Source organism: Ursus maritimus, unplaced genomic scaffold (genome assembly GCF_017311325.1).
Source record: "Ursus maritimus isolate PB19 unplaced genomic scaffold, ASM1731132v1 scaffold_35, whole genome shotgun sequence".
NCBI lineage: Eukaryota > Metazoa > Chordata > Mammalia > Carnivora > Ursidae > Ursus > Ursus maritimus.
Window position 1 is genome coordinate 19,710,770 of NW_024426119.1, and position 16,437 is coordinate 19,727,206.

General features: G+C 37.5%; 1 protein-coding gene across 2 annotated transcripts in view; it reads right to left on the reverse strand.

The window, feature by feature from the left end:
• UNC13C (unc-13 homolog C) overlaps positions 1 to 16,437 on the reverse strand; it is a 538,361-nt gene that overhangs the window by 317,703 nt on the left and 204,221 nt on the right. For both annotated transcript variants that reach the window (XM_008705990.2, XM_040620622.1), the window contains one exon: positions 10,286 to 10,505. In XM_008705990.2, coding sequence (XP_008704212.2) covers positions 10,286 to 10,505 — 220 coding nt within the window. The remainder of the gene's footprint in view (positions 1 to 10,285; positions 10,506 to 16,437) is intronic.

The window sequence follows — 16,437 nt, forward strand, 5'->3', positions numbered from 1 at the left end:
TGCATTCTTGGATCCCTCACCTTCTCCCACTACCGGGAGATATTCTCAATGCTCTGTGCAGCCTCTGGGTTGCACAATATTACACAAGTCAGCTGTGAACCATGATTCCAACTCCCATGGTTCCTTAGTGAGTTTGAAATGAGAAAGCAAAACCCCATGGACCAGCGCTGCTGGAGCTGCCGCTGCTGATGTCGAATATTTTGGGGGGCCAAACAGAGGTCACGTAGAGAAAAGAATAAAAAACAAAACTCACGTTCATAGCTAGCGACTGTTCCAGTCTTCGTCTACATGACTCTATTACCAACTCACGATTTTTTAAAATATATTTCTGAAATAGGGTTATTGATACCTGGTAAGATGTTCAGAGATTAAATAATTTATCTGCATGATTTCTGCCACAAAGGACAGTCTCACTAATGTTCTTTGAATCTAAGTCTTTGAACGTCAAGCCCAATTTAAGCACAGAAGCTAAGAGAAAGAGGAAAAGGTCAGCTGTTAGCTTTCCTTATAATAAATTCATTTTCAACAGCAGTAATTCAGTGAAAAATCTTGATTTATTTGAAAGTATGACACTTGTTTCCTAAAGTGGAAAAGGTATATTCATAATAACGAAGGTATAATTAGAGGAAGTTAAAGGGATGAATATTCAAATGGTACAAAGAACAGATTCCCTATCTCTACCTTAAAAAAATAAAACAGAACAAACCTTTGAGTACTTAAACCACATTAAAAATATACTAAAAATGAATGCATGACGTTTAAGGTAATTTGAAAAGACATTCTAAATGCCCTAGTCATCTGTTAAAATAGGCCACGAAAAAGCTACACATTTGTAAACTGCATATCCTTAAACAATTAAGCATGTTTGTAATTTATCAACAATGGTTTAACTGTGCAGTGCATAATTCTTACACAGTAAAACTAGTTTAGGACTACATTGAATAGTTCCAGCTACCCAATAGGCATATTTTACTTCAAGTACTGAAATATTCATTAAATAGAAAGAAAGGGCAGTGGTGCCTTGAAAAAACTACTGCAAAGTTCAAAGTGCCCCAAAAGTTTGGTATGTGACAGCCGTCCTAAGAATGAATGTTCGACAAGTGAGAAGGACCATAAAATGTAACTCTCCCCCAAATTTCTAAGTACCTATTATTGTTTGGGCTCTTAGTGCTCCCAAAGGCTATAGAAAAAAGTGTTAAAGTCCTTGCGAGTTAAATATATTTTGGATTATTTTTCTAAATTCAGGAAGAGCCAGCATATGACCACCCTCATAGTAATGCTCATTCAAGCAATCACTACCAAATTCAAAGGCAGAATATCATGAAATTTTTTTTATCTAAGGGAATCAAATTTCTGTACTTAACTACCGCCTCCTGAATTTTTTAAAAGAGTTAATGAAGAAAGCGTGATGATTAGTTGTGAAATCTTTCACCAATGCTCTTGAAGTTGGAGTAGAAAACTCTAATTTGTAGACAACAGACAAACCATCAATTGTGCAATCACTATTCTGGGGAAAGCAGGTTAACAGAGGCTTATGTTTAAATCTTTCATCTGTTATTTTCTAGAAACAGATATGTGGCATTTTAAAAGTTCTACTTTCATTTTTACATGTTTTGATCTGAGGGAAATGATTCAACTTAAATCTATGTAGTTTGGAGATACAGAGACAAATTTGTAATTAATTTTTGTCACTGAGCTGCAAGCACTTTCCACTGCCTATTGTTTATCGAACCTGATTATTCTAATGAAACTATTTCTGAGATAGCTGCAATTTGCCATGAATTTCCAACCCTTTGAGTTTATTATTTTCCTTCAGGCTTGGTCTGTTTATCTCAAAGTCATCAGAGATAAACTTAAATTTGCATTTATATGACTCTTCCTTCAAAGTGTATGACAAAAGGTCTAGTAGCTTCACTGAAATACAGTGAGTAATATGTCAGCCAGGGATCAACAATAAATGAGATCAAAAGAGATAATGTACAGTGAAAGCACTTTGTAAAATGTAATACATTATCCAAATGGAATGCATCATTGTTACTTTTAAAAACGCTTAATTGACAGATCAGAGGATACAATTATACACAACAAAATTCATCCTTGCAAGAGATACAAGAGAATTCATCTGCAAACAGAGGCAAACTTATCTAACATGGTTCCTTTCTACATAATTTAATGGGAAAGCCACTTAATCCGAACCCTCACTTTCTTTATAATTTTTATTTATTACCCAAAACATGTAAATTTCATGTGAAATTCACAATTTTACCACCTTTGCAAGGCAATTTATGATTTCAGTGTTTCTTTCAGACTATTATCTATGTACATCTATCAGCTGCATCTAATAGTCTCTCTTGGTCTCAATCTCTTCTCTATTTTTCTCAAGAGCGATTCCAAAAATTTCTACAGTCTTCAAGTCACTTACCTCACCCCATTAACCTCCATTCTCAGCATATGATCTTATCACTTCCTTAACAGAAATAGAGGCTCCCTAACTCAGTGGTCACATTTTCACCCCTCCCCTATGGAAAAACAAAACAAAACAAATAGCAACAACAAAACCAAACCTGACCTGTAATATTAACAGATTTCTATGGTGTAAATATCCTAACCTGGCTGATTTCAAGAAACTGCCTTGCAAAATTCTTAAACATGTATTAATCACCACTGGCTCAGCTGCCCGTATATCTGTTTAGCTTACAGGCTAGCCTGTAAGGCCAACCTCAACTAAATGTGTGTTCCAAGGATCAAGCATGCTCTTTAGAAAATAGGACACATTTGATAAATAGAGAAGATAAAATATTTCTAGGGGGAACCTAAAATAAAATGATTGCCGTATTTGAGTATACAATTTGGCTCTGGGTTCAGTTTTAGGTCTTAGGAACTTCGTGTACGCTCTCACTCTAAGGCCATGATCTTAGAAAAAAAAATAATAAATTCAGTGTGAAATGATATGCATGCTGTGGAGTCTAATGAAAAGACAAAATACACTGGGCACTTGGCTTCAGGTTGGGAATTTTCAGAAAACAAGGGCTGTGCCCATCCTTAGAAAGCAGAAACTGATTGGCCTACATATCTCATGCACCTACAGTCAGCATAAAACAATATTTGGCATAAGTCCAAATATAAAATGGAAGAAATATATCAAGAAAATCAACTTTAAATAAGGTAAAGGAGCATCGTGGCTCCTGATGCTTTGCATATACTAGAAGGTGACAATCCTGTGGGAATCCTGATTTGCCACTTACTAACCTGAAATTGGACTACTTTATCTCTGTAACCTTAGTTTTCTCATCTGAAAAACAAAAGGAAATAATAGTAGCATCTTTCTTAACAGGGTTGTTGTAAGGATTAAATGAGATAATGTATAAAAGTTTCAACACTCAATTGAGCAAATATAAAGTCTATATGTCCCAAGGTGAATATATAAGCATTTATTAAAAAATTTTACATTAACATGGAATTTGGAGATTTTAGCTTTAAGATTATTACTTGACCTGTAAAGCAACTCCATGAAAGCTCTCCCCATGGACAGTGCCACACCCAATGTCTGCCGAGTGCTTAATGCTCTAGAACTACTTGCTAGATGGGAGCCAGTGAAGTACTTGAAGATTTAAGAAAATAAAGTTCCGGGGCGCCTGGTTGGCTCAGTTGCTTAAGCATCTGCCTTCAGCCCAGGTCATGATCTCAGGGTCCTGGGCTGGAGCCCCACCCACATCAGGCTCCCTGCTCAGTGGGGAGCCTGCTTCTCCCTCTCCTTCTGCAGCAACCCCTGCTTGTGCTTTCTCTTTCACACACACTCTCTCTCTCTCAAATTAATAAAATCTTAAAAAGCAAGCAAGCAAGCATATGGGGCGCCTGGGTGGCTCAGTCATTAAGCATCTGCCTCCAGCTTAGGTCATGATCCCAAAGTCCTAGGATTGGAGCCTCCGTGTCCAGCTCCCTGCTCCGCAGGGAGCCTGCTTCTCCCTCTCCCAGTCCCCGTGCTTGTGTTCCCTCTCTCATTGTCTGTCAAATAAATAATAAAATCTTTAAAAAGAAAAAAAAGTACAGGGAAACTAGAAAAAATTTTAGTATAATATTTTTATTTTTCATATCCATAATTTTTTACCTGCATTTGAGGCTGGTGAACACAGAGGAGGTAGGGGGTTGATATGCACGGAAAGCACGCCGAAGGTCTGATACTGAGGCATTTCTTTCTCTAGGAGTCTCTAGCCTAAGAAACTTTATTGCTTTTCTTTCCTTTCCTCATAAAATCCTGCAGGTGCCTCTGTTTTTCTTTCTCATGAAATCATGTAGGTGGGCAAGTAGGGGACATTTTCTACCTTTTTCCCTTTAGTTGTTTACAGCCAAGGTCATCTTAACCCTCCTCTTCTAACATGCCTTCAATCTTTCCAAGGAGCATACCTACAACTCCCCAAGTCTTCAAATCACCTGTCTCCTTTGTCATACAATCAAAGCTACACACTCCACATAATTTCTGGAACACAACAAAGAACTGACATTTAATAGAAGGATAATTGGAGGATCACAGATCTAGCATAGCACCATCTCCTATTCTCGTAGGTGTCCCCATCACTGACAGTAGGAGAATGTGGGCAGGGAGCCCTCTTTCAAGGAACTGCCACCTTCTATAAAGTAATTTTACTTTTGTTAAGTTTGGGTCCAAAATAAAAATCATCCTTTCTTCGCCACCCACCTCCACCATATTCAATCATCCCATTACTGGTAAATGCAAACTTTGAGAACAAGTTCAGAACCATTTGCATATTAAAAGAAGACAAAATCAGGACTGCACTCTCAAAATTGTTTGTCAAAGCTACTCCATCTCCTGAGCATTATTTAGATACTAACTTCCTTGAGATTTCTCAATTATTTCAGAGTCAAAAATTGTATAGATGAGGGGAAAAACTAATTTTAACAAAAGAAAAAAGAGTGCTCAATTTCAAAAGTTTTTTTTACTATGTAAGGAAAAAAATCAAGGGAGAGATAGAAAAAATAATTTTTTTAAAAAAGATTTTATTTTATTTATTTGACAGAGACAGCCAGCAAGAGAGGGAACACAAGCACGGAGAGTGGGAGAGGGCGAAGCAGGCTCCCAGCGGAGAAGCCTGATGTGGGGCTCGATCCCAGAACGCTGGGATCACACCCTGAGCTGAAGGCAGACGCTAAACGACTTCGCCACCCAGGCGCCCCAAGAAAGATCGTTTTTGTTCTTATTACTTTTTGTAACAGATTTTTTTCATGTCTTTTTCAAAAAAAAAAAAAAAACGATAATAGAAAACAAAGAATTTTAAACACAAGATTTTTTTCTATTTCTCTTTTCTTAACTAGCCTCTGAGTGGAAGTTGGCTGACACAACTAGCTCAGTGTTACTGAAAGCTGGCCTGGCACTGACAGCTAGACCACGCTGTTCTCCTCTTGGATCTGAGCAAACTCACAGGACACCAGCTTCACATGGTCTGTGTGACAGTGACCATGTTGACGTGAGACAAACAAGGCCATCTCAGAAGCCTAAGTGCAAGTGAAAACCATGAAATACCTAACATCCCCTCTCCTAACTGTTGGGCTGGCCAAGAAAAGGGGCCAAGACACCCAAGATGGCCGACTATCCCGCCAAGATTTAAACCGACACCCAAGATGGCCAACTCTCCCGCCAAAATAACCGACTCTCCCACCAAGATTTAAACCTAAACCTAGGCAGGAAACCGAAACCCGTCCTACCAACTTTCCCCACCCCTAGCAGTACCCAATAAAACCCTGCCATGACTCTCCAAGACAGACTTTCCCCCACCCCCAACGGTGCCCAATAAAAACCCTCGCTGCCCTGCCCTGGGCACCGACTTTCCTGACTCAACGCTCTTTCCTGAGTCGCGGACCCTCGCCCCAGGGTGCTTCCAATAAAGTTCATCCTCTGGACCACGTTTGCCTTTGCGGTCTTGATTTCATTAGCGACGAGAAAAAAACCTAACACTAACCAAGGAGTGACCACTGTTTCTTTGCTAAGTACAGCTATTGACCTCACTCGTTGTCCTCCTGGTAGATAAGATTTTTTTAACCTACACAATCATAAATCGTTCTCACTTCCAGACAACACATAATCCACAGCAACCTCTGCTTTCTAACACCCTCTTACTGAGATGTCCCATGGTTTATCCTGCTTTATAGTCTCCTTTGCAGCAATGGATAATAAACTGAACTTACAAAACTACAGATGTGTTACCTCACACCGGGCAGAATGGCTAAAATTAACAACACAGGAAACACCGCATATGTTGTCGAGGATGTGGAGAAAGGGGAACCCTCCTACACTGTTGGTGGGAATGCAAGCTGGTGCAGCCACTCTGGAAAACAATATGGAGGTTCCTCAAAAGTTGAAAATAAGAGCTACCCTGTGACCCAGCAATTGCACTACTAGGGATTTACCCCAAAGATACAAATGTAGTGATCCAAAGGGGCATCTGCACCCCAATGTTTATAGCAGCAATGTCCACAATAGCCAAACTACGGAAAGAGCCCAGATGTCCATCGTCTGATGAATGGATAAAGAAGATGTGGTACATATATACAATGGAATAGTACTCAGCCATCAGAAAAAATGAAATCCTGCCATTTGCAACAACATGGATGGAACTAGAGGGTATTATGCTAAGCGAAATGAGCCAATCAGAGAATGACAATTATCATATGATCTCACTGATATGTGGAATTTGGGAAACAAAACAGGATCATAGGGGAAGAGAGAAAAAAATAACACAAGATGAAATCAGAGAAGGAGACAAACCATAAGAGACTCTTAATCATAGGGAACAAACTGAGGGCTGCTGGAGGGGAGGTGGGTAGGGAATGGGATAACTGGATGATGGGCATTAGGGAAGGCATGTGATGTAATGAGCACAGAGTGTTACATACAACTGATTAATCACTGAACTCTACCCCTGAAACTAATAACACGTTATATGTTAATTAAATTCAAATAAAATAAAATAAACTACAAATGTGTTTTTGATGGTCTTTAGCTAAGGGGAATTAATGAGTATTATTAACTTTTTTCACATATGTAGAAAATAATGCTCAGAGAGGTTTTGAAAAATCCCAGTAGCAGTAGGATTGGAAACCAGATCTTTCTCAAGTAACTGAGGACTCTGAAATATAGATATAGGTATGGATGTATAGCTATCCATTGCTTATTTATGTTGAATACCTGTATGGCTTCAGGTACAGTATACTCACCTTTTCTGTCCCCCTACAGCAGCCTATCCCAAACCTGAAGATGCTCCATTATTAGCCTATTCCTTGAGGTTAAGAAAATGACCATTATATTACAGTAACTCAACTATTGATTCCACTTTTACCCAAATTAATTTGTTAGATGATTTTCTTCTTAATGTTATTGAAAAGTGAATGCAGTTGTGATAGGGATACATTCCTAGGTCAGTGGGTTGGCCACAGAGGACAGGCCTGGACTCATCATCATGAGGTGAGGCCAACATCTGGGCAGCATAATTTGCCTAAAAATCAGGGGTACTACATGGGACAGTGGAAAGGTACCATAAATAAAATTCATCAACTTACCATTTTTTCCCTTAATACAAACTTTGTATGTTTCTTTATAAATTACGACAGAACACTAGGCTGGGAGTTCAGAGACCTGGGTTCTAACCCCATGTATAATATCTATTTGATTCTTTTTGACAAGAAACTGGATCATGTGACTTCTGTAAAATCAGTAGATTGGGTTGTCCAATCCACTGATCTCAGAGGCTCCCTTAAAAATCTTTGATTCTATGAAAGAATGATCTTTAAACCATTATATTTTATTTCTAACTGCAGTTCTCATGCCCTCGTTTGGTGCTTAACCAACATTTATTAAGCATCTAACTACTCGACATGTGTTAAATTCTGGAGAAATAAAGAGAACAATTTTTCTTTTGTTTTTGTTCTGAGTGTGTGTGTGTTTGTGGGTGTGTCTATGTTGACAAACTGCAAAGCCTTCAGAAAAAGATTAGCAAAATAATAAGGGTTCTAAAAACCTGAAGAAGACTCTCATTTGAAAAAGACAAGTATTTGAAAAACTGTCATAGGAAGTCCATTTATTAAATATTTTCTCCAGTGGTAAGATTAAAGAAGTTTAAAGAACAGAAGTTACCAGGAGGCAGGGCTTGGTTCAAGCTGTAATTTACACACTGCAATTTTCTAATGATGAATTAAGCTGCCTGCCAAGGTGTTAAATTTTTCCTAGCAGTGTTCAGGGATTGACCATTCTGCTAAAGAGATCTTAGAACCTCCTCATCTTCAAAGGAGGATGGCTGTAATAGCTAGACCTTCCCACTCTGACTTCCCACTTTTTTATTCTCTCCTTTTCTTCCATCGTAGGCATATGTGGAAATCTTATACATAAGGTGTGTCACTATTGCAAATTTCTCGCTTAAAGCAATGAAAAGAGAAATTTCTTAAGGAAGTGTCATTGATTCTATAGGATTAATTTCAAATTTTACTGATAGTATTGTGAGAAGTGGTGAAGTTGAATTCATATACTTGCAAAGCCTCTTTCTGTTCAGTGCAAGGGTGGATTTTAGGAAAACAGTAAGGAGGCATTACTAAAGAAAATATTCGCTTCCTGGGGCACTCATGCCCATCTTCGATTTTCTCAACTATTTTTGATTCTTTCAATTTACATGTGCATTTTAGCAAATAACCTCAAAGAAAAAGTTGCCTAATTTAGCCAACATCCATCAACATATTTTAAGAAACAGAAATAGAATATAAAAATGTGTCCAAAGTCTAATGAATGTGTGACATCTTTAGTCTTTAAAATACTGAGAAAAGAATCAGCTCATTTCTGAAGTATAATCTACATCATTTTTTTTCTTAATGAATTCAAGTCATTTGTTTCTAGATGGCAATATTTTTCCTGTTTTTTGAAATGTTACTGCCCTAATATGCTTATTTCTTAAAATGCCTGTTTACAATTCATTTCTTAAATAGACTGAATTCTAATTGGATTATGAGATTATGCACGTTAGCTCAGTAGTTTTGAGTCAATCTCCCTTCCTTTTAAGCAGTTATTCCTAAATATACTTTTTATTTTTCAAAAGAGACACTACATATGTTGGAAAAAAAAAAAAGCATTCATTACCATTAACAATCTCCATCCGATCTCATGATGTAAGGATAATACAAATAGAGAAAACTGTAGAATGTGTATGACTTACTACAAAACCAGCTGTGACAGCATTTACGATTTAATCTTTGACATTTTCCTCTGATCCCCCTCAATTTTAGGTAACCGATGGATGTTACACATTCATTCACATAAACAATTAACAGAGGGGACCATGTTTACATGTGAAAAAAAAAAAAAGATTTGCAAATGAAAGTCCACGTTTAAATAGATTTCTTTGGCAATGTTTTTGTTTGTGGGTTTTTGTTTTGTTTTGTTTTGTTTTTTATTAATTTAAGCATCCCAGCCACAGCCAAATCAATGCAGGACTGAAAAGTCAGTAATATGTATTTTAGAATGTGATATTTTGGCATTTCTGAACCTAATCTAAAGTAGCAGTATGAAGAATTTTTTTGGAAGTGGAAAATTTAAGATAACTTGTCATAAAGGTCGAAGTGACATGTACCTAGTCAGAAGTGCAAAAGGATGGGGAAGCCATTAATATTCACTGAGTATCTACTATGTGCCAGACTCTTAGCAGAGACTATTTCATTTAGTCTTCCCCATAACCCTCTGAGGTAAATTATATTATTCCTGTTCATTTGGTGGAGAAATAATGAGGCCCTGAGAAGTTAAAGAAAACTTGCCCAAGGTCACGTATCTGGTAAGTTAGATGTGTCTTTGATATTCAAACACAAAACCTCCCAATTCCAAGAATCTGACTCTTTCAGGCAGACACCAAATAGGCTAGGGAAGGAATTGAGATGGCTGCAATCACAGGGGTGCACCTTAGTCCTTGTCTGAGGAACATGACTTCACACATTCCCACTTTCCACACAGGGCTATTACGAGATGGAAATGACCAAACAAATCAGAAGTCGCTCTCCAGTTTTCCATTTGGCGAGCGTGCCATGGCTTATTCAGAGGCATCTAAGTCAGAGCCCGGCACTATGGCAACATGTCATCAATGGTATGACTGGACGGGTGGGATGTGAAACTTTGTGCAATAGGAGGGGTAGTGGTTGGAATTAATGAAAACTATCAAGAGCTGAAGAGGTCTAATCTGAAACCATGGAGGTTAAGGCAGGCTCTGCATACACATCTGTAGCCTAACCAGGTACTCACTCTGCAAACAGTCAGCATTTAGGAGGTCCTGACACTTCTCATGGCACTTCACTCCGCACTCCAAACACTTCATGCCTTGCCGAGCAATGCCCCACAGGAGCCCTTCACATTCGTAACAGTAGGTGGGTGTTGTTGCCGTCCAGACTTCAAAATTGTGGGGGGTGGTGGAGGACATGGGGTAGATCAGTGCCTGCAAGGTCTTTTTGAAGACATGTATTTTCTGTGAAAAGAAGTGATAATGCCAGCCAAGTCAGTGGATTTGGAGAATTTCAACATAAAACTATTTTATCACTTTTTCTTGAAAATACTATTTTGAAAGAACCTCTTAATTATTGATAAGTAATGATAGTAAGCACAGTAATTCTGCTCACTTATTCTTCTCTCAGCGTTCTAGGGCCCAGTTCAGTCATTTGAACACAACTCCCTCATCTCCCAGATTGGACTGGGTTCCACTGTTGTGCAATCTTCTTTCACAGCAGCAAGAAGCTCTAATTACTTGATAATGTCCACATCCTGCTATACTGTGGACTCCATGAGGCCAAGGATGATGATATAGATCTCCTTGGTCTAAACTGGTTCCTGGTAAGATTGTGAAGTAGACAGGAAGCATTCTTGATGCTGATGTTGACCCTCCGCAAACATCCCCGCCCCTCCTTTGTACTCTACTAAGGTCTCTCTTTCCTGACTCTGCACTCTCCCTGACATTCCAACCCTTCCCAGCTCTGAAGTATGCTCATTCTACAACTCCTTCTGCAGGGGACTGCTTTTATTGCCTATCCTTCAGGAAGGAGCTCATCAACTAATTCATAAGAGAACACTGGTAGTAGGTAAAGGCTAAATGTGGCACTCTCTCATGGTAATGGTGATATTTTAAAGGGAGATACCTTCTTAGAGCACATGGAAAGACTTTCAATGACAAGCCACTGGTGGGGTAGAAAAATTCACTGCATGAGTAGCCAGGAGACCTGAGTTCCCTAGCATAAGGCCAATCACATGACATTTAACATGGGTTTCTTCAGGCCATATTTACAGCCAATCTTCCATATTTCTCTTCTTAGTGTCTAACAGTGCCTATCATTGTCCCTACCACATAGTAGGGGTACAATACATATTTTGTGGGGTGAATGTTCTGCCACATAGGAGTCTTATAATCCACAGAGAGACTTAGGTCTCTAAGCCTTGCTTTCTTCCCCTACATATCTACCTACCTGCAGTATTATTTTGAAGATCAAATTGTATGAAGGTAACCAATGTATTCCACAGATTTCAAAATACTAAATAAATACGAAGCGTTAGTACTCATAGTGGATTTTCCAGAAACCACCATAGGTTGATAAGAAAGGGACTTGTCAGGACGAATCCTTTTCTGTTCTTTCCATCTCTAACTATGTAGGTGACTTCTTTTTTCTTTCTTTTTTTTTTTTTTTAAGATTTTATTTACTTGAGAGAAAGAGAGAGTGAGCATGAATTGGGGGAAGGGTAGAGGGAAAGGGAGCATGAGCTGGGGAAAGGGTAGAGGGAAAGGGAGAAAATCAGATTGCCTGTTGAGCTCAGAACCCTACATGGGGCTCAATCCCAGGACCCTGAGATCATGACTTGTTCTGAAGTAAGATGCTTAACCTCCCAGGAGTGAAAGCAGATGGCTTTTTGAAAGAAAGACTATCACTGTCTGAAGTTACATTTACAGGTAATTTCACACAACTGCCTGATGCATAATGAATGAATATTTACATAAATCCTGGAGGAGCCTAGCATTTACATGAAACAATTATATTTTGCATTAATAATCCTAAATCTCATTTCAGAATATCTTAAACCTCATTTCAGAGTATCTTCACAGTGTTGAAATGACCAACTTTCCACAGTTTTTCAATTCCACAGTATGGTAACAGCATATTTCCCTTTATTAGTACATTCGCCTCACTGTGTGTTTTCCCAGAATATGTTTGGTAATGGTACTGGAAGATTCCCTGCAGGGAGTTAAGCTTCATTAAAATTTTTTCTAACTTTTAAACAGCAAGATCCAGCCTTGCCATCACATGAGTGTCTGGTCAAAGCTTTTAATACTTCATGTGAGTCTACAAAGCAGCAGGATGATCAAGCATGGGAATTATTCAAGTGGGAGACCCCCATATTAAGATTTATACAAACAACTGGATCCATCCTTTTCAATAAATACAGCCTAAGCCAAGAAAGTCTTTTGGCTTCATTTCATAATGAAGATGTCTTATCTTACAAAAAACTGTTAAGAGTTCTTCTAGAATTAAAACTATGTATTATTCATCTTTGCTTCCATTGTACTGCTTAGCAGAGTGGGTATCTTCAATATCATTAAAGTGAATTGAACAATTCTTGGCATAATAGATTTTCAATCAGCTGTCCGTAGACAGCTTCCTGTTCTAACTGGGCTGACGAGTATGTGTATCATGTACCATTATGGTTCAGGTAAAAAGTTAAGTAGGGAACTTAGTTATACTTGCAATCACATCAGGTAATTTGCTGTTTGTCTTAGTAGGAAGAATTCTAACAGAATAGAACACTGGGTGGGAAAAGCCTGCTAATGAACCCAAGAAGAGTAAAATATGTATGAACTTAGAAAGCAAGGTTGGGTAAAGGGTTGTTTTGAACAGGAAATTATCCACATATTTCAGAATTAAGTAAGTGATTCATACCTTTTCTCAAATTCCCTACGTGTAGATTTTCTTTTTATTGAATTCAAGTGATATATAGTTGGCCTCTAAATCCTTAGGTTATAGCAGGAGTAATAAATATAAAGAATAGTTCCTAAAAAATTAAACACGCTAGAGAAAAAACAAAAAAGTTCTGGACAGCTGGGAAGTTTTCACTGAAATGTTTTTGTTTGGTTGGGATTAAAGAGCCATGATCCATTTCATAAAAAGAAGTGAAGCTAATTAAAAAAAAGAAAAAAGAGGAAATATGGAAAATTTACTAGACAGCACAATGAAAATCAATTGAATGAGGTATTAAAATAAATCTAACATTTAAAAGTTATAGAAGCTGGATACTGGATAGCTCACTAGAGGGTATATATATCCCCAGTCTTAGAGAAATGCTAATGTACATCTTTTTCATTTGTGATTTTTGGGATATGAGCATTGTCTACCAAAGCTAAAAATTACTCTAAAATAAGTGACATATGGAGGGATGTCTGGGTGCCTCAGCAGTTAAGACTCTGACTCTCAGTTTCGGCTCAGGTCATGATGTCATGGCTCGTGAAATTGAGCCCAGCCTTGGGCTCCACCAGTAGGAAGAGTCTACTTGAGGAATCTGTCCCTACGCTTCTCCCCACACCTGTGCATGCTCTCTCTCAAATAAATAAATCTTTTTTTAAAAAAAAAATGACATCTGGCAACATTTCTTACTGAAGCAAAGTATAAAATGCTGGGATGGTCAATTTAGAAACTCAGAAAGTGAATAGTTAGGAAAGCATGTAAAAATATACCTCAAAGAGAAGATTCTTACTCTCAGGAGAATACTTCATCTTGGGAAAATGAGGTACTTTCTTAGCAGCAAATTAAGACCAGATCAAACAAAATTATAAGCAAGGACCAAGAGTGTGAGAGTTTTGTGGAATAAGTAAAAAAAGACAGGGTAAGTAACACTGAATGAAACAAAGTAGAAGAAATCGAGGGAAAACTCCAAAATCAGCCATGGACCATAGAAAATGGGAACCTAACTCACCATTAGGAGTTGGATTGAAAGCAAAGAATTTTTTTGTTTTGTTTATGTAGTACTTTTTCCTAGAAAGATAACTAGTTACAGTTAATAGGATCCTAGCTACCATGAAAGGATGGGACTGGGTATATTATCTAGAGAGGGTCTCTGGCTGAGGTAAACCAGAAGCCAGATATGTAGAGAAGGTGGTCTCAAGAATAAGAAGAGCCCTCATCTACTGGCATTAGGACCCAAGGACAGAATAAATTCAGCAATATGGAAGGATTACTGTTAATCTATTTTAAAGGTTTCTGAAATTTCCCAATCTTCCACAATAAACATATAGTACTTTCTTAAATGTATTTTCATTTCATTTTTAAATATCCTTTCAGTAACTGTAGATCAAGTTGCATTTAAATTGTATAGGAGCCTCCTGTTTCTAAATGACACTGGTATTTATTGGTGTGTATATATGTTCTATCTCCTCCCCCCTTTTAAGAATCACAAAGATGGTATAAATCATACTCAACACTTCATGGAAGTGACTTGCAAAACGAAATAATTCTCATTGGCAAACAATAACCCTGGCTTTACCCCAGTCAAAATAAAAACAAAACAAAACAATCTCATGTCACTTTCCTCCCTAGTATGTATTTTCTAATTATAATACAATGCATGCTCACTGTAAAAATAATTTATAAAACAAAGCACTAAAATTTTTATGAAGTTAATTTAGTTTTTCAAAGTTGGTCATGGATCTTTTGGGATTTTTTTCTATTTATAGACAGAATATAAGACAACACAATTAGGAATAAAACTGATAAACATCAGTTTTACATTACTGAAGTGATTGCAGAAGAAAAGAAGGCAGTTTTTATTTTATGGAGACACTGTTTTATCTGTAGAAATGAGGTTAGGGAATGCTCTGACTCTGATAAGCCTCTTTAGCAAAGTACGGCTTACAGATTACAGAAGAGAGGATGTTCATATCCTAAACAATTATATTGTTAAAAATTCCTCCTCTAAGAAACTGGAATCTAAGGTGAAATGCTCTAATATGTCACTTTTTGAACAATTAGGACACAGGAAAAAAATGAATTGCCTTTTCTATTCATAGCTATATGAGAAAATTAAAGTGAGCCTGAGAAATAAAGTAATCAGGCTTCCTTGCCAAAGGTGATGACAAGTATTTTTAAACCATCAATATTCCAACCAACCAACTGTTAATACAACAGGAACAAAGCATGTCTGCCTCCATTTGCCACGTATCTTTTTTCTTTTTCCTCTACTATGTTAACCAGTGACACAACTAATGAAGTTCTATTTTTCTCATCATCCTGTGTTTTTTCCTCATGGGATTATATAAACTTTCCTATACTCAAAAAAAATCACATTTTGATAATTACAAGAAAAAAATATCCTTCTTGTTTTGAAGCATTTTTCATGTACCATGAAATGTGGTTTTTTGGGGAAAAAAAAAACAAAAAACAAAAAACAATCTAGGGGCATCTGGGCGGCTCAGCTGGCTCAGCATCAAGTCTTCATTTTAGTTCAGGCTATGATCTCAGGCTCATGAGATCAAGCCCTGTGTCAGGCTCTGAGCTCAGTGGGGAGTCTGCTTGAGATTCTCTCTCCCTATGCCCTTCCCCATGCTCACGCTCTAAATAAATAAATAAATAGATTTTTTTAAAAAAGATGTTATCTATCTATCTATCTATCTATCTATCTATCTATCTATTTCCTGTCCTGTAGGTATCATTTCACATTATTTCTGGACAAAAACATGATTTGCAGAACAAAGTTTGGGTACAATGGGACCTTTGAAATTTGTTACAAACAATAAGAACAATGAATGGTATAATAAGTTCCTGAGTAAAAAACAGGTTAATTTCAGGGCACCTGACTGGCTCAGTTGGATAAGCATTCAACTCTTGATTTCAGCTCAGGTCATGATCTTGTGAGATCAAGCCCCACGTCAGACCCTGCTTCTCTCTCTCAGACCCTGCTTCTCTCTCTCTCTCCCTCACCCCTCCCACATCTTCCTCTCCTCCTTCCCCCTTCTTGTGCTCTCTCTCTAAAATAAATAAATAAATCTTAAAAAAATAAAATACCTTAGTTTCAGGTTCAATTTGCTCATAAGAACAATCATCACATAAGACTGTAAAAGCTAAAGTTATTCAGGTAAAAGTTTGTACCTGAAAATGTAAACAGGAACAAAAAGTTACGTGCCTATCTTTGGAAGAGCCTAAGTATCTTGTTTTCACTTACATTGTTTGTTAACAGCCACTAATTATTACTGACCTAAGTAACTTGCTCAGTAAGTCCAAATAAACAGAGTGAACAAGATAAAGAAGATGATTAGGTAATTCAAGAAGAGTACAATATAGAATATGCTTGTTATGATAGAAAACACGTTCTGGAAACAAATTAGGGTAGATTTGTCATGTACTGTATGTGCCACTTTTTCTCCATTTCAA